The sequence below is a fragment of the Lithobates pipiens genome, unplaced genomic scaffold (assembly GCF_037356315.1).
Source record: "Lithobates pipiens isolate NorthernLeopardFrog02 unplaced genomic scaffold, aLitPip1_a1.2 Scaffold_11, whole genome shotgun sequence".
Classification (NCBI taxonomy): Eukaryota; Metazoa; Chordata; class Amphibia; order Anura; family Ranidae; genus Lithobates; species Lithobates pipiens.
This window is the reverse complement of record NW_027507696.1, coordinates 18,302,430-18,321,773: the sequence shown is the minus strand read 5'-3', so window position 1 is coordinate 18,321,773 and position 19,344 is coordinate 18,302,430. Positions and strand designations below refer to the sequence as shown.

The 19,344-nt window shown below is 41.8% G+C and overlaps 1 protein-coding gene across 1 annotated transcript in view; it reads left to right on the top strand.

Annotated features, from left to right (window-relative positions):
* ZFHX2 (zinc finger homeobox 2) overlaps positions 1 to 19,344 on the top strand; it is a 107,595-nt gene that overhangs the window by 74,106 nt on the left and 14,145 nt on the right. Inside the window, exons 7-9 of the mRNA XM_077469151.1 lie at positions 9,104 to 9,304; positions 10,950 to 11,043; positions 11,185 to 15,396. Coding sequence (XP_077325277.1) covers positions 9,104 to 9,304; positions 10,950 to 11,043; positions 11,185 to 15,396 — 4,507 coding nt within the window. The remainder of the gene's footprint in view (positions 1 to 9,103; positions 9,305 to 10,949; positions 11,044 to 11,184; positions 15,397 to 19,344) is intronic.

Sequence of the window (19,344 nt, the reverse complement as noted above, 5' to 3'; positions counted from 1 at the left end):
GGTTGATTTACTAAAACTGGAGAGTGCAAAATCTGGTGCAGCTCTGCATAGAAACCAATCAGCTTCCAGTTTTTTTTGTCAAAGCTTAAAGTGAAGTGATTGGCTAGTATGCACAGCTGCACCAGATTTTGCACTCTCCAGGTTTAGTAAATCAACCCTGCTGCGCCGTATTATAAAGCAATGAGTCGGTGGCATTGCTGATTTCTGTTTAAAAAAAAGACACAGTCTGATGGCCCATACACACGATCCGAATATCGTACGAAAACGGTCGTTGGAGGAAGGATCGATTTCGGATCGTGTGTACACTACTTTCGACGGCAGATTACGACCGTTCATTCGATCTTATTGGATCGAGCATTCACGAAAAAAAATTTCCTCGTACGATTCCAGATCGTACGATTTTCGGTTAGTCAGTATAGTTGTCGTCCGAAAATTCAATACAAATACATTACAACACATGACATCACTTTTTTTTTTAATCGTACGAGAATTTTCATGACGTTATTTAGCTATTCAATGTCTACTTGTGACTATTAACCGAAAACAGTCGTACGATATTCGTACGTGCATTCACACGACAGCGTTTTGAATCGTCCCTGCGATTTGACAGCGCTGATGTGTGAATGACGGAACTCGGATTTGAGACGCCATTCAAGTGAATGAAGCCTCAAATCGCGGTGTGGGTCTGCCACGATTGTTGCGCCATAAAACGTGCTGCAATCGCGGCAAAGCGAATGTCGTCCAAAAATAGTTCAGGAACTACTTTGAAAAGGAGAAATTGGAACGTGGTTATATCTTTTGAGGTTTGCTTTCGTTTTTTTTAGAATCTGGCTGCTTTTGGCCATAGCGCTCTCTTTTCTTTTTCTTTTTCTGCCAAAAAAGAACCCTTAATAAAAATGACATTATTTGAATTGTTCTTCTCAAGCCACCCACACGATAGCTACACACTTGTTCTCATAGTTATTATAGATATAAAACGGCACAATGAAATATTTATACATACGATAAGCATAACATTTACTTAGTAACTACAGGGTTTGCGTCGTTCAGTTGCACTTATTGTAATTATCACAGGATGTAACCAGATTTCGAATAGCTTCAAAGTAGTTAGTGGTCATACGTGCAGTAGTAATAATGTACAATGCACTCACTAGTCCCAGCATGCCCAGGCTTTACCTCTGTCACATGTTCTGCATTAGCCTGGAGCTGCAGGAAGTGATCTTTCCCAGGGAGGGGGGTGGACAGCTGAGGGTTAAACACAGGCCCAAGTCTGTAACACCCAGCAGGGGAGGAGATAGAAGGGGGAGAGGATTTGTTTACCAGCTAGGCCTAAAGAAGAGAAGAACGAGAAAGAGAGAGAAAGAATTTTTATTAAAAGAGAATAAAAAAGACAGGCAGTAGATATTGGAAGAGCACAGAAAGTAGCTGAGCCTTGTTCCGAGAAGGTCATCAGCGTGCTTTATTTAGCATTCGTTACAGTCAGGGGCGGGTGAGCGGAAGGCATGGAAAGGAGTGAGGAGTGTGAGGGATAGTGTGGGAGAGACAGCTCTGAGGAGTGAAGAAAGAGGTAGAAGAGTATAGAAGTGAGGTTGGTAAGGTAAGAGTACAGGGTACAACGTGTACGTGGGCCACCCACGACGGCTCCCCGGCCCAATACAACTTAGGATAACATAAGGTGACCACTGAGTAAAACTTCAAAAGTATTAGTGTGGGGACTAAGCAGAGGGGCTTGGCAGAGCTAGTGGGAAGTGTCATCTCCTCCTGGATGGATATGGAAGATGTTTTATTTATGTTCAGAACGGTAAGTGACATTAAACAGCTATGGGGGGCGAGGAGACTTTGTGAAGCCGTGAAAGGTTCACACTTGTTAGACGGGTACACGAAGAAGGAAGTACTTTGTCCAAATATTGTTTGTTTGCAGAATTTACAAACACAGTAGTTCCACATCCTCAATACGTTACTTCATACATCACAAGAAGCTGACAAGCTGTAGTTACAGCCCAGATCCGTAAGCCAATAGTACACTGAACGCTCCATCAGGGAGCGTGGCCTGTCTATGCTGTCACATGTTATGTGTGCACTCCATGGGCTGTTAAAGGCCTCATTCGCACTGGCACTCCTGCCTTTTGTTTTTCTAAATACAGTTCGCTGAGGAATAATCAACTTTACCTTTACTTTCCAGATCACTTTTTCCTAGAAGATCCTACGTTAAAACAGGTTACAATGGGGGTTATTACGAAAGGCAAATCCACTTTGCACTGCAAATGCAAACTACAAGTGCAAAGTGTACTTGAAATTGCACTGAAAGTGCACTTGGAAGTAAAGTCGCTGTAGATCCGAGGGGGACATGCAAGGAAAATAAAAAACAGCGTTTTAGCTTGCACATGATTGGATGATAAAATCAGCAGAGCTTCCCCTAATTTCAGATCTACCCCTTAGATTTAGAGCTACTGCACTTCCAAGTGCACTTGTAGTGCAAAGTGGATTTTCCTTTAGTAAATAACCCTCCATATGTTTAAATCAGTAAAGCTGCATTTAGAGTTTAACGTTCAGGGCGCACAAGATTCTATTTTCTCTAAATGCAGCTTTACTGCCACGGCCCTAAATGTCCAGTCTGAATTAGCCAGAATTATAAAATCTGAATGATACCTGCGCTTTGAAATGTGCTGTAGGTGCATCTAAACACAGGTTTCACCCTGCAATAGTGAATAGAACCCTATGGTGGCCATACACAATTCGATTTTATTATCGGATCAACATTCGATCAAACAAAGTTGATTGGCCGGGGGGCAGAAAATTATTGATTGTTTTGTATCGTAGGGCAGCATCAAGATACTTTGTTCATGGATATGATCATATTTCGATTGGTCAGATTATGATATTACATGGTGCAAAAGAGAAATGCAATTGATAACTTATGATTATATCTTAACTATTGGTCAAAGTCCACTTTGTGGCATATCAGTTGAATGGGTTGTCCACTATTGATCGTGATGGATTGGAAAAGGAATTGATCATTTATCATCGCGTGTGTGACCACCATTAGGCCCAGTTCACATCTGTGTTCTTATAAGCAAAGGCAACAGCATTAATCACAGCACACTGCAGTGTGGTAAAGTAATGAACATTGTACATTTAATACCAAGGCCTCATGCACACTGAAAGTTAGCTGTAGAATGGGTTTTACAAGTTTTTTTAAGCAAAACTATACTCCTACAAAATCTTGTGGCTCAAAAATGCTCATAAACACTGAATAGCCAAGTTTTTACAGCTGATAAACTCCTCTTCAAACCCACTAGTTCTGGGGTTTTTCCAGCCAAAAAAAAACACCCCTGCCAAAAACTGCTGACAACAGCCTATCTATGCATGGACACATAGGATAACATGCTGCGGAGTTTAATGGATGCAGAAAAAAAAATGCCTGAAGCCAAAAACAGCAGCTGTAAAAACGTCCAGTGTTCAAGAGGCTAAAGATGGGGATAACACTTCTTTTGTAGCTCGTTCACTGTCCAGGTGTCATCAGGGCCTGGAAGTGTATATACACAAGTGTAGCAGAGTGTTATTGTCATGTGTCTATCTTTATCATGTGGCAGGTACATTGTGGTGTCTATGAGTACTATCCTAAACTAAACACATCCTTCTAGATAAGTTTTACCTGTTTATCTGCAGTCTTCTCTTCTCTACATCTGTTCAAAGTGCTGAATGTATAAAGCTTGTCTGAGAGTTCAGAAAAGAGGGGTTGGAGAGCTGAAGTTACACTCTGCAGAGCTCAGTGAGGAGAGGTCTGAGAGCTGATTGGAGGGGGGGGGGGGGGGGGTAGACACACAGACCATCAAATAGCTCACAAGAACAGAGCTGAGGCTGTCAACCTGCTAGAGGTCCCTCCCCAGTCAACATTTTTCCCTTGGTGTCAGGAAAACTTGTCAGAAGTGACTCATGCTGATAGAGGAACAAAGCAGCAGACAGAAATGCACACACTATAGAGGGATATTCTTTGTTCAGATTTCATGTCTGAGGTTTACAACCACTTTAACTCTTTCATGACCAGGGATCGCTGTACTAAGATTGGATTTAGTTTAGCTCTCTGGGTTGAACGAAATAAAAAAAATCAAAGTGTGTACTAGGCTTAAAGCGGAGTTCCACCCAAAAATGAAACTTCCGCTTTAAGTGATAGTGACCCCCTGACATGCCACATTTGTCATTTTTTTGGGAGGGGCTGATACCCTCTTTATAGAGGCATTCGGCTCCCACTTCCTCCCAGGGCTTTGCGGCGCTGTAAGGAAGTTCACCTCTCCCCCTCCCTTTCTGCAATCTTCTGGGACATGTCACGGTCCCAGAAGATTGCCCGGCCATTCACAGCGCACAGCGCGGCTTGCGCCTGCATAGTGTGTGCCTGGTTGTAAAGCCACAACCGGGTGCCCACAGAGAATGCTGGTGCCATGGAGAGGAGGGGGAGAGGAGCAGGGCTTCGTACGCCTGCATCGCTGGACTGTGGGACAGGTGAGTGTCCCGATTATTAAAGGGGTGGTAAAGGTTTGTGTTTTTTCACCTTAATGCATCCTATGGATTAAGGTGAAAAATCACCTGTCAGTGACTGCCCCCCAGCCCCCCGTTTTAGTTAGCTGACCCCTCAAACTTGACCCACAGGGATGCGCTGTCTCTCTGTCTGGGGTTCTCAGCTCTTGATTGGATAGATTGATAGCCACTGGCTCCCGCTACTGTCAATCAAATCCAATGACGCGGGGCGGGGCAGAGTCCTGCATTCAGCTTCTATGGATGCCGAATGACGGACTCGGGAGTGCGCCGCAAGGTAACGTCCTCGGGGAAGTGCATCTCCCAGGGGGTTATCAGATGTGGGGAGGAGCCGTGAGAGCTGCAGAGGGACCCCAGAAAACCAGTTCGGGACCACTCTGTGCAAAATGAACTGCACAGCGGAGGTAATTATCATATGTTTGTTATTATTTATTTTTAACTTTACAATCACTTTAAGAGTGCTAGCAGGACTTTTTTTTACCATCCTGCAAGCACACCACTCCAGTGTGAAAGCACTCGAGCTTTCACACTGGAGAGACAGGAGAGGCTGTTTACAGGTGCTATGCAGGCGCTCTGTTTAGTGCAGTAGCGCCTGTAAAGCGCCTCAGTGTGAAAGCAGTCTAAAAGTCAGAAGCTACACATTTTGCAGCTGCTGACTTAATTTTTTATTTTTTTTCGGTGGAACTCCGCTTTAAGGCTTTTATTTGGTGCACTGTTTTAATCAACCCTTTTCACAGTTTTTTTTTTTATTCTGACAAATACATTAAAAATGTAATATATATATATATTGTTACTGGACTGTATAATAAGTATTTTAGAACAAATGTTAAGGTTGTGTCACGTGACTACATTTGCCTAACTTACATACCTATATTTCAATGCTTACAGGTTCCATTTAAATTATGAGATCTGACATTGTTAACTTTTTCAATTACACATTTTGAAGTCTTCACTTTTATTATTGCTTCACTGATTAGTAAGCTGTTGACCTAAAACAATGCAGGTCTGCAGTCCTAATCTTACCTAATCTTACTGGTTGCTTACAAGTCTGTGATATCAGCTCCCTTATATTTAACGGGACACCCTGACATATTTCAGCTCCTTAATATGTGATCAGATCGCCTAGTTCATATTAGATAGTCTTGTAACCTCTTTTATACAAAGAGTTACCAGAGAAAATTTCTATTATATCCAGGGGCGGACTGACAACTCATGGGGCCCCCGGGCAATAGGAGATTATGAGGCCCCCAGGCAATCAGAGATTATGGGGCCACACAGTATACACACACACACACAGTATACACATACATGTACACACAGTATACACAGACATATTTCTATTGGCTGAGAAGGTACTGGATAGGTGGCAACCCTGATGGGGCCCCTGGGCAGTGCTCGAGTGGCCAAATGGTCAGTCCACCTCTGATTATATCAGATATTTGTTTAATATGATCATTGGATGCTACATCCAATACCACTTAAAGAACAATTTTCACCTTTAGTTAAGTTGTCTTTTAAGCCCCGGACCATTTTGCTGGCCAAAGACCAGAGCACTTTTAGCGATGGCTCCCAAAAAAAATTGACGTCTTTTTTTCCCCCCACAAATAGAGCTTTCTTTTGGTGGTATTTGATCACCTCTGGAGTTTTTATTTTTTGCGCTATAAACAAAAAAAAAGCAACAATTTTGAAAAAAAAACTATATTTTTTGCTTTTTGCTATAATAAATACCCCCCCCAAAAATATATATATAAAAAAAATTCAGTTTAGGCCGATATCTATTCTTCTTCATATTTTTGGCAAAAAAATCACAATAAGCATTTATTGATTGGTTTACGCAAAAGTTATAGCGTCTATAAAATAGGGGATCGTTTTATGGCATTTTTATTAATATTTTTTTTTTTTACTAGTCATGGTGGTGATCAGCATTTTTATCAGGACTGCGACTTTATGGCAGACACGTCGGACAATTTTGGCGCCATTTTGGGACCATTCACATTTATACAGCGATCAGTGCGAAATTGCATTGATTATTGTGTATATGTGGCTGGCAGGGAAGGGGTTAAAACTAGGTGGCGCTGTAGGGGTTAAGTGTGTTCTAACTGTAGGGGGATGGGCTAGCTGTGACACATCACTGATCATAGCTCCCAATCACAGGATGATCAGTGACACTGTCACTAGGCAGAACGGGGAAATGCTTGTTTTCATCAGCATGTTCCCGTTCTTCCTCTCCATGAGACAATCACGGGTATCCCCGCGATCCTACTCACGGTGCTCCCAGCTGGCGCGCACGTGATGGCACGGTGGCAAATTCAAAAGGTACGCCAATTTGCGCAGCCATGCCATTCTGCCAACGTACATCCGCATGCACCAGTCGAGAACTGCCCCATCCTCTGAGCGCAGCCTGCTGGAATAATATTTACCTTTCTCCAGTGTTCCTTTGGAGTATGGCTTACTCATTGGAATAATTGGAGCTGCAGTGTTCATGTGCAGTATGAAGAGGCCTTGTCAAAGGAAAGACAGTTAGATGAGGGAGAAAGGTTAGTGTAATCCTATATGTGCTCAGGAGGGTGGGGGTTGCATTAAGGTGAAAAAACACTTGGCAGTGAATAACCCCCCCCCCCCCCATTTTACTTACCTGAGCAATGGAACTTGACCCGGCAGGGACGCACTGTGCCTCTGTGCCTCTGCCTGGGGTTCTCCATTGGCTCCCACTGCTGTCAATCAAATACAATGATGCTGGGCCGAGTCATACATTCTGTGGCTATGGACACCGAATGATGGACTCGGGAGCGCGCCCGCAAGGTAACCCCCCGGGAAAGCGCTTCTCCTTGGGGGTTATCTGATGTGGGGAGAAGCTGAGTGATCCCAGAAGAGGATGTTCGGGGCCACCCTGTGCAAAACGAGCTGAACAGTGGAAGTATGACATGTTTTTTTTTTTCTTTTTAGATAATCAAAGCCTTACAATCACTTTAAAGTAACTAAATGCCAAAAAGCAAAAAATGGCCTGATCATGAAGGGGGTAAATCGGAGTAGTTAAGCCCAAAGACAAAAAACTATACATATTGCAGCTAACCAATCCTTAAATGTGATGGCTGCATTAAGTTTCTTTTTTATGTTTTTTTTTTTTTCACCTACTGATCCAGCTAGGAACACACATGGGAAGATATGTACTAAAACTGGTGCACTAAGAATCTGGTGCAGATGTGCATGGTAGCCAATTCTCTTCTAACTTCAGCTTCTTCAATTAAGTTTTGTCAATAAAACCTGGTAACTGGTTAGAATGCATAGAATGCCTTAAGGTAAAAAAAACTTTAAGCTTTAGAACCACTTTAAAGTATTAAAAATGTCCTTCAGAGGAACCATGGATAACAACAGTGAGCAGTTCTGTCTTAATAGTTGAGCTTATGCTTCTCCCTCAGCAGTCAGGGCAGATGCAATCAGACATATGGGTGGATTTACTAAAGGTCAAATAGACTATGGGGGTTATTTACGAAAGGCAAATCCACTTTGCACTACAAGTGCAAAGTGCACTTGAAATTGCACTGAAAGTGCACTTGGAAGTAAAATCACTGTAGATCTGAGGGGGACATGCAAGGAAAATAAAAAAACAGCATTTTAGCTTGCACATGATTGGATTATAAAATCAGCAGAGCTTCCCCTCATTTCAGATCTACCCCTCAGATTTACAGTGACTGCACTTCCAAGTGCACTTTCAGTGCAATTTCAAGTGCACTTGGCACTTGCAGTTTGCACTTGTAGTGCAAAGTGGATCTTCCTTTCATAAATTACCCCTATGCACTTTGGAAGTGCAGGTGCATTCTGCAAGTGTAGTCATTTTCCCAACAGCTTAGTAAATGTGGTAAAGCTCTGCTGATTTTCATGATCCAATCATGTGCAAGCAAAAATGCTGTTTTTTTTTTTAATCTTGCGCCGTTAAAAAAGTGAAACTTCACCACATTCACTAAGCTCTAGGGAAAAATCCAAAGTGCACAGTCTATTTGTCTATAATAAATCCACCCTGTAGCATTGCACATGCACCATGTCTTCTTACATGTTCATATGTAGCTGGCCTGTCTGCAGATCTTTTGGTGGCTAAAGGGTGGTATATGAGCTGGAAAAGCTGCAAATTCCTCTGTAAATAAGTCACAGTTATCATTTTTGTTTGATCGATGCCTGATGCACATTGCTCTTGTTTTGGCAATTCCCCCCACAATCTGTATTTTACTTCAGTTAAATTAATAAACATTCAAATGTATTTAATCATTGAGCAAAAACACACTCACAGGCATTATTCAATAAGTAAAAATGCAAAATGAGCAATTTGAAACACAAAAACTTTTGCTGCAGTTCCTATATAGTTTCTTTCTTACTGCACATTTTGTCACTAATTTCTTTTATTTGCTTGCTTAGGTATATCTAACTTTCTCTGCATTTGCTCCACTGTACCTACCCTATGTCTGATTTGAAGTTTTTATTTTTTTATAATTTTGCCTGTACATGGTAAAGTTTTCAACATATCATCAATAATTTTAATGAATAATAATATGATGTATCCTTGACATTTGTTTAGGTATTCTGCTGTCCCTTCTGTGCTTATGTTAGCCCTTCTGAAGACAAAGTTCACAGTCACGCTGTGTCACAGCATGCACTGCAGCCAACTTTTCGGTGCCCATTGTGTCAAGAGCAGCTGACAGGAACCAGTAATCTAAAGGCACACCTGGGACATGGACATAATGTGGTGTCAGAATGTGTGGAAAAACTGCTGCAGGTGGTAAGTTTAGAGAAAAAAATTTGAATGATTAAGTGTACATACAGTATCTCACAAAAGTAAGTACATCCCTCACATTTTTGTAAATATTTTATTATATCTTTTCATGTGACAACACTGAAGAAATGACACTTTGCTACAATGTAATGTAGTGAGTTTACAGCTTGTATAACTGTGTATATTTGCTGTCCCCTCAAAATAACTCAAGCACTAATACATCTATTTCCCAAAGACAACCTCAGGATATGACGTTGAGCACGTGCACTCAAACTTCTTTGGTCGACCATGGAGAGGCCTGTTCTGAACCTGTCCTGTTAGATCGCTGTATGGTCTTGGCCACCGTGCTGCAGCTCAGTTTCAGGTTCTTGGAAATCTTCTTATAGCCCTAAGCCATTTTTTATGTAGAGCAACAATTCTTTTTTTCAGATCCTCAGAGAGTTCTTTGTCATGAGGTGCCATATTGAACTTCCAGTGACCAGTATGAGAGAATGAGAGCAATAACAGCAAATGTAACACTTCTGCTCCCCATTCACACCTGAGACCGTGTAACACTAAAGAGTCACATGACACCGGGGAGGGAAAATGGCTAATTGGGCCTCACTTTTGTTGGCAGCAGTTTACACATTAATGGCTGTGTGTTGAGTTATTTTGAGGGGACAGCAAATGTACACTGTTAGCCCTTGTACACACGGTCGGAGATTCCGACGGAATATTTCCTATCGGACCGTTTTGTCGGATATTCCGACTGTGTATGGTCTGCATCGAACTGTTTCCGTTGGAATATCCGACGGACCAACTTTTCCAACTTGCCGGTAAAATTTTCAGACAAAATGCTCCGATCGGACATACTCCGATCATGTGTAGCCTACTCCGACGGACAAAGTGCCATGCATGCTCAGATCAAATTCCTAGACCAAAGCTATTGGCTACTAGCCTGAACGTAGTGCCGTCGTAACGAAATCACGTCATAACGTAACGAAATAACGTCATCACGTTATGTACAATCGGATTTTCCGACAACTGAGTCCGACCGTGTGTATGCAACATCACTTCCGGACATCTTCCGGAATTAATCCGTCGGAATTAATCCGACGGATTTGGTTGCCGGAATCTCCGACCGTGTGTACGGGGGCTTATACAAGCTGTACACTCACTACTTTACATTGTTGGAAAGTGTAATTTCTTCAGTGTTGTCATATAAAAAGATATAATAAAATATTTACAAAAATGTGAGATACTGTATATTCTGAAAAATTATAATAAATCACATTTTTTTTTTGTTTTTTTTGTGCATACTGTTTTTATTTAATGAATGTATCTGTGTGTTACAAGGAATATAGTCACATAAGCCACAACAAAGTGTTCTGAACACAAACACACACTGGGGTGAATTTAATCAGAATTCAGCCTTAATTTGTTTCAGCCTGTGAACAAGAAATGGGCATCCCTATTGATATGCTTTCTTCAGATGATGACACAAATACTGTAGACATAATACGAGTGGTTACTTCTCTTGTAGATAAAGACTTTGGGAAAATGTGACTTCCATTTACAGACCTCCGCACATGTTCACCTACATGTGAGCAGGTCACATGATTTTCTACCATTTAGTACACAAACCTTATACCATCTTTCTTTTCTGCTTCAGGCACAAAAGGTGCATATGAATTTCAGGACCAGGATTATTCCAGTGAAAATCATAGAAGAACCAGAACAATCTTCCTCGGAGATTCTACCCTCCAGTAAGTATTCATGCTGTCCTCTGTCTTAGTTTTGGTTGTCTTAACTGATTCTTTTCTTTATGTTTTAATAGTAATATTTGGATGGTTATATTTTGCTGTTGACTTCAAGAATTCTTCATCCGTAATTTTCATTCATTATAGGTGAAGCCACAGATACATCCCCTCCAGGATCTCCTGGTGAAATTTCAACGATCCCGAATGAAGCAACAGATTCTGTTGCTGATACTGACAAATTACCAGAAGAGACTGCATGTCCCTTGTGCCCTATAACCTCTGAAAATCCTCAAGAACTAAGGACCCACTTGGAGAAGGATCATCCAGAGTTTAGTCAGTCTGATATTCAGCAAGCATGTGAAGCACGTAGTCAAGAAGTTGAAGGTACAGAGCAAGAGGATAAAAAGGGGTCTCAGGAAAGCACACCTGCTCATACTCAACATTCTACATATCGAAAAACCACCAACTTTGCCATGGATAAGTTTATGGATCCTTCTAGGCCTCACAAATGTGTGGTATGCAAAGAATCCTTTACCCAGAAAAATATCCTACTTGTACATTTTAATTCAGTATCACACTTGCACAAGGTGCGTAAAGCCTCTCTTGATCCTTCACTTTCTAACCGTCATGAATCTGGAGTGGGGTCTACGGGACATGGAGTACAAACAGGACAAGATAAACCCTACAAATGCACTGTATGCCATGTATCATACAACCAAAGCTCAACATTAGAAATTCACATGCGTTCTGTACTTCATCAAACCAGATCAAGGAGCTTGAAGCAGGACCCTGCCAAGATTCCAATAGAAAAACCTCAAAGAGACCCTGTATGTAAGAATGAGACTACGACTGATTGCAGAGGAGAGACCATAGAAGTGCAAGGAGTGGACCTGCCCAAAAAGAGACCACAGCAGCTTGGTCCCTGTGTAGGAGTTCCAATTTTGCCTAGTCCAGTTGCTCCACCTCCAGTGCAGCTATCCATGGATTTGTCTAGACCACCACCACTTGTGCAGCCTTCTCCGCTTTTTACATCATCACTCCTTCCCTCATTTCCACTAATACCTGAGGCTCTATTGAAACTCCAGCGTCAACAGCAGCAGCTTTTGCTTCCATTTTATCTGCAAGAACTCAAAGTTAGTGCAGATGGAGGACCAACACCTTTACTGTCCTTTGGAGGTGCTCAGCAGCCTCCATCCATCAAGGATGAGGGTGACCAACCCAGCGTAACACCCAGACCAGCGAATGAAAAGGATGAAAAAGTACCAGATGAGCGTGAGGCAGCAACTGGAGAAGCAGATGTTTCACAGAATCCAGAGTCTTCAACAAAGGCTTCTGCAGACCCTACTGGATCTGCAGCACGAGCATTGCTAGAGAATTTTGGATTTGAGCTGGTCACACAGTATAATGAGGGAAGGCAGCCACTTACTAGCCAAGTTCAGATTCAGCCACAGCCTCCTGCTCCACCACTTGATGCATTACCTATACCTGCTTCCACAGAGAGCCTTCAATGTGGTACTTGTGGTAAACATTTCTCAAACAGATTGATTCTTAAAACACATGAGGAGCACATGCACCAACGTTTGCTACCATTTGAAGCTTTGAGTAGATATGCTGCCAATTATCGCCGAACCTACGACAGTCATAACCCTGCTGGAGTCAATACTGAAACAGGAGGTCCTTCAGCTACGCCATTAGACTTCTCTGTAACATCTCAACTCTCTCAGTGTTCCAAAGAGGTTGAAGACCAGGATTCTTTACCTGAACAGGCCATTACAGTTGAACAGCTTAGATTTCTACACAACCACCTGGATTTTCCCGGTCACCTGTTGGAAGAGCAGCTATTATGGGCAGCTGAAAAGACTGGATTATCCCCTGCAGCTATCAAGCAGTGGCATAAGCAGGGAGAGGGAAGCATCCAAGAGTCCCAAGAAGAAGAAGGAGAGGATTATTCTAAGACTGATCGTATGAATCATCGACGATTTTCACGCACAAAATTCTCTGACTTTCAGACTCAGGCACTAAACAGCTTTTTTGAGTCCAGCGCATATCCTAGAGATAATGAAGTAGAGCAACTGTCTGCACTGCTAGGTCTTTCTGGACGGGTGGTGGTGGTCTGGTTTCAAAATGCTCGACAAAAAGCACGAAAGCAAGCTGCAGATTATGGAAATTCCCCTTCACCACCTCTTCATCCTGTTCAACCAGGGGAACGCCCTGCTGCCAACAGCAATGTACCACCTTGCCGGAAATGTGGCATGAGCTTTCTTTGCATTTTTCATCTAATCCGTCACCTGAAAACTTGCTATAGTGACATCCGTGAAGAAGCAACTGAAACTGAAGAGAAAGAAGAGGAGTCGATTAGGTCTACACAGACTGAAGAGTCAGTATCAGATCACACTGTAGGCACTGATCTCCCATTATCAATTAGCCAAGAAAAGCAAGATAAACCGCAAAAGGAAACTAAAGTTGATCAAGAAGTTAATGCCCCAGTTATAAAAGAGAAATCTGAGTCGCCTAAGGTAAATGAAGGAAATATACCAATATCTGAGCCAGGAGATCCTATTGTGGAGCCAAATGAATCTTCTGTCACTAACAGCATTGTGGACCAGAACCAAAACAAGACATTACCAAGTAATAGCCATCTTCAAGCACCTTTGATGGACCTTTCTGTACTTATTCCAATGGGGGCTGGTGAGGTGGCCTATCAGAGAAAAAGAAAGCATGAAGAAGAAAGCCTTTCTCCAACTGGAAGCGATGGCGGTGACGAGCCTCCAAGGGACAAGCGTCTGAGAACCACTATTTTACCAGAACAGCTAGATATTTTACATAGATGGTACTTGCAAGACTCCAATCCAACAAGAAGCACACTAGAACGCATATCTTTTGAAGTGGGCCTGAAAAAGAGAGTGGTTCAGGTTTGGTTTCAGAACACAAGGGCTCGTGAGAGGAAAGGCCAGTACCGAGGGGTACCTCCTGGCACCATTTCAGCTCCTCGCCAGCAAGATGACTCTACGAATGAAACAGCAAAAAGAGAAAGCTCTGGTTCAAGTTACTTTTATAGTGCAACTCCAAGTCAGATTGTGCCACAGCTTGTAGCCAAGTCATGCACATCAGCGATACAGACCAGTTCTTCAGTATCTTCTAAACCTCAGACTTCTTCCAGCCTCACAAACACTCAAGTTGCCAAGTCCCTGGTGAATCCAACCCAGGCTCTGTCAGGTCTGCTGAGTGCTGCACAAATTATGCCTGGCTTAGTTAATCCATCTCAAACAATCCCAAACCTTGCCAGCTCTTCCCAAGTTTTATCTAGCCTTGTTAATCCACCACAGTCATTATCAGGTTTAGTTAGCCCAAATCAGGCATTCCCAGGTCTTATTAACCCCGCCCATGTTCTGCCCAGCCTAGTGAGTACTCCCCAGTCTTCACAAGGATTGCTGTTAGCTTCCTTTCAAACTAAACCTGCAGCACCACCTGTTTTAGTGTCTTCCCCTCCTGAGGCTAAAGTGCATTCTTCTCCCATCCAGCAAGCAACTTCCCAGTTGCCAATAGCTGAACCTGACAAAACAGTAACTCTGTCAGTTAATGAGACACTGGATTGCTCTAAAATTAAACATTCAGAGCCACATACTACTGAGAATCAATCTACTGAGAATCAAGGAAGTTGCAACCAAAAACCTTCAGAAGAGAAAACAGCCCATAAAATGATGGACTCTCTGATGCACAGTCCACAAGCTGGAGACATGAGTGACTCATCAAGTTCAGATCCTGGTCCTTCTAGTCCTGGCAAAGGAACATTAAACTCTGAAGGCTTTTTAGGTTCCTCAGGAGCTAGACGCTATCGTACTCAAATGAGTAGTCTACAGTTAAGGATACTTAAGGCATGTTATTCAGAATATCGCACCCCAAGCATGCAAGAATGTGACTGCCTCGGCAGTGAGATTGGGTTGCAGAAGAGAGTTGTTCAGGTTTGGTTTCAAAATGCCAGAGCCAAAGAAAAGAAGGCTAAACTCCAAGGACTGGTTGGCACAACTCCTTCCAGTGAAGGACCTCAGCCTACTGAGTGCACTCACTGTAATGTTAAATATGGGCCTACCATCCCATGCCGTGCACACATATTCTCAAGACAGCATATTGCAAGGCTTCGAGCATCAATACAACAGCAGCTAAAGGAGGAAAGCCGTTACCGTGACACACATCCAAGTGCAGGAGCACCACCTGTTTCAGAGAGCAAACCAACCTCGCAGATGCTCAACTTCCAGACTTCTGCTACAGTGGCACCACAAATCCAGAGGATTACACCCCTGCTGATGCCAGGACAGGGCATTCCTGCACCTATAGGTGGATTGGCCACATTTAACACAGGTAAAACCAGCTTGTCATTAGGCAGCATAGAAGAGTAGAGTCACAGTACACAAACATGCCTTGAAAAGTGTTGCTGAGTACTGGAATTATTTTTGTATTAAAAAATAACCACCAGTAATGCTAAAACAAAGAAGTTATTCACCTCTAAATATGAAACAAAAGGTTGCAAATGAAATAAATATGCAGGGACCTAAAGTGGCATTACACCCAAAAAACTAAAATATTTGTATTGAAGCTTACCTATCCTTAAAGTGGTTTTAAAGCCTTAAGGTTTTTTTTTTTATCCTAATGCATTCTATGCATTAAGGTAAAAAACCTTCTGTGCTGCAGGATCCCCCCCCCCCCTTTTGTTTTTCTTACATGAGCCTGGTACTATCCAGTGATATGTATGAGAGCAGCAGCTCTTGCTGTTGTCTCCCTCCTCAGTGGGTAGATTGTTAGTAGCAGGAACCATTGACTCCTGCTGCTGTCAATTAAATATTGTGATGAGGGAGCAGGGGGCAGGGCCAATATATGCAGACAGGGCGGCTGGGTCAATAGACGCAGACAGGGCGGCTCAGGAGTGAGCCCACACAGGGCACTCTGCGAACAGGAAGGGTCTGGAGCACTACCTGGAGACCCCAGAAGAGGATTGCATTGCACAGAGCAGGTAAGTATACGATGTTTGTTATTTTAATTTAAAAAAAAAAAGGTTTAATGTCACTTTAAATATGGTGTCAACATTCGTTTTTTAGCCTTTTTTTTTTCTTTTTTCCACCTGGTAAACCAGCCAGTAATGCACTTCCTGTCTTAGGGTGTCTCCAGTCTGGAAAGAGGAGCAATAGAGACACCTTTGGACAGCAGCATTGTCAGTCTTGGGAGAGGGTAGTATAAAATGTACTAGACTAACAAATTAAAGCTGAACTAACATTTTTTTAAGAGGTTACAGCAATGTTTTGTTTTCCTTTTGGGATAAAGGTTTTACGGAAATTAATAAAAGCTGACCATTGTAAGCTCCCCTGTCAGTGTTAAGTCCAAAGACTATGGAATTTCCTTTCCTAGAGCTATTGTGTTCTCCTGGTGTGGGGGGGGGGGGGGGAAGCCATCCCTGCCAGGAGAACACAACGATTATTGCTAGTGGCTATAGTCGCTAGCAAGAATCGCATGCTGAAAATCCAACATTCTGGCTGTTCCCAAGTCAATCGAGGTATCGACTTGGGTACAATCAGCCTGCCCATAGATGGATCGAATCTTGGCTGGTTTGAATCATCTATGGCTGGCTTTACTGACACTTTGAACAGCTTGGTCTGTTAAAGGAAGATGAAAAATAACAGACTTACTGGCCAGATCAACAAGGGAAAATAAAGAAAAAAAAAATAATGCAGCCACCACATCTAAGAATTGGCAAGATGCAATATAAAACATTTTTGTTTGTGGGTTTAATACCGCTTTAAGCAAACTAGTATTTTCAGAAGCTATCACCCTTTCCGTTATACACGATAAATGCAATATCTGAGCTTAACTGTTTACTATAGTATTGTGCATTACTCTGTTTAGGATCACTGCCCATTGTCATATCAGTGCTGTTTGCATGGTCACTTGATGATGCATTCATTTTGCTATAATGTAAACAGTGAGCAATAGGCAGCTAGGTTTAGACAGCAAGTTGAGTTTCTTACAACAAATACATATATTTCCTGACAGTTGGTGTCAGCTGGGCAGTAACATGCAAAATAAGGTTGGCACAATGTTCTTAATAAGATTAGTAGAAAATAACCTTTAGGGATAGTGTGCCACATACATGAAATAAGAATGTCTGTGTTACTACAGCCACCAGTTGGACAGAAATTAAAATTAAAGCTTGAATGGGATTTGTTTAGATAGGGAAATGCAGAATGCCTTTACCTAGAATATGTTAATAAATATGCCCAATTATTAAAGTAGGATATAAGGGGGTTGCCAACTTAACGCTTTCTGAAAATGACACAGAACAAGTAAGCAGATCAGAAAAGTCAGAGAAAGGATCAGAAATCTTTATCTCTATACTTACTGTGGATCAGCTACTAGAATTATTTCAGAAAAACGGTCCGTATGACAGCCAGGTGCCTAGTATTTTCAAAAGATGAGGTCAGCAATGGCATCTTACCTACCGGTATTTCTATCATGACTGATTTCCCTTATGTATCAGTTTTTTTAGGAACCACAACATTCCTGACATTTTTGTTTTCAGTTTCCAGTCTATGGGGTTCCACCTGTTACTTTAGTGACATGGCAGCTTACAAATGAACATCTTTAAATGTACATTTACAATTTCCATTAGTTATAAACTAAATTTTCAAGGGAAAAAAATGATTGACCCATGCCTGTTCTAGTTCTTTACATTGGGCGTAACGCTGAGACAGCCACATACTGGATATAAATGAAAGCAGCAAAAAAAATGTGTTTCAGCTTTAACCCTATCGCTGCCAGACCCTGCCTTACATTTTGTTTACCTCAGGTGGCCACAACATTTTTTGCTTTTTTTTTCGCTTACAGCTTCCAAAGTTTGTAAAAGGCCCTTCAAGCCATATGTTTTCTGAAAGCACAGGGCCTGTGGAAATAAAAGCTGCTGCTACTGATTTTGAATGGCCACGATAGCTGTGCAAATGTTTGTCAAGTCTATATTTCAATAAAAATACTGAAAAATTATTTTTAGCACACGCAAGTACAACAATGTTTACTAAACTAGATAAAACTGTATTAAGGTTAATAAATAACAAATATTTTCACATTTTAAAATGTTCCTTTTTTACCAAACAATTTTTAAAAAATACGAAGAAAAGCAAAACTGTAATTAAGCAACTAAATGAAAAACCTTGAGGCCTAGCTTCACACCTACATGTTGTGGTAACGCACGATCCACAGTGTGGTGAGTTGAAGTCCTGCTGCGCTGTAACCCTTACATCAGTTGCAATAAAAGGTTTAAAATCAAAATAATACTGATTAATACTAGTTATGTCTATGGCTGATTGATACCTGTGTCCGCTGAGCCTGAACAGTGCAATGACAGGTTGTCGGCGGTACACACACAATTGTGCTAGAAAAGCTAATACAAAAATATGCTGGCAAGGGCTTGTACTGCAAAAAACACACGTGCATATATTACTACCACTGAAGGATGCTGCCATACAGTTGGATGCAGTCATACAAATGATAATATACTCTCAAAATTCTATAAACAATAATCACATGGACAGGATTTTGGATGTATTAGCTAGTTTAGGTCCAAGCAGCTTTATCTTCTAATAATTAGCTTTCCTCCTTGAACAATATCAGTTTTGATATCAAATAGGCTTGTTTCAGAAAATAATTGTAGCCTGGCTGCATCAGCTCATCCCTGTGGTCTTTGTGAGGTTGATTTTCTAAAAGGTGAAAGTGCAAAATCTGGTGCAGCTCTGCATAGAAACCAATCAGCTTCCAGGCATTATTGTCAAATTAATTAATTAATTAGGCAATAATTCAGTTAATTAAACAAACTGAAGTTAGAAGCTGATTGGCTACCATGCAGCTGCACCAAATTTTGCACTCCCCAGTTTTAGTAAATCGACCCCAGTAAAACCACTTACTTTTTTTTTCAGGCACTGGAATTTAAAATTTGTCAATTTGACCATGTATGGCTAGATCTGTAAAAGAATAACCTGTTTTTTTTATTTTTTATTGTACTTTCCTCACTTAGGACTCATGGCGCTTTATCTGCTGTTGGGGCAACCATCTTGGGCGCCTTCAGTAGAATATTATACTAGAGCCAGTTAACAAACCAGCATGACTTTGGAGTACCCACACCCACACAAGCACACGGAGAACATGCAAACATACAGATAGCGTCATGACCAGACTCCAACTGAAGAGCAAGGCAAAAGTGCTGCCCACTAAGCCAAAGTGCTCTCCTACACCTTACGTGTACAGTATATTTATTGTAAACCTTAACCG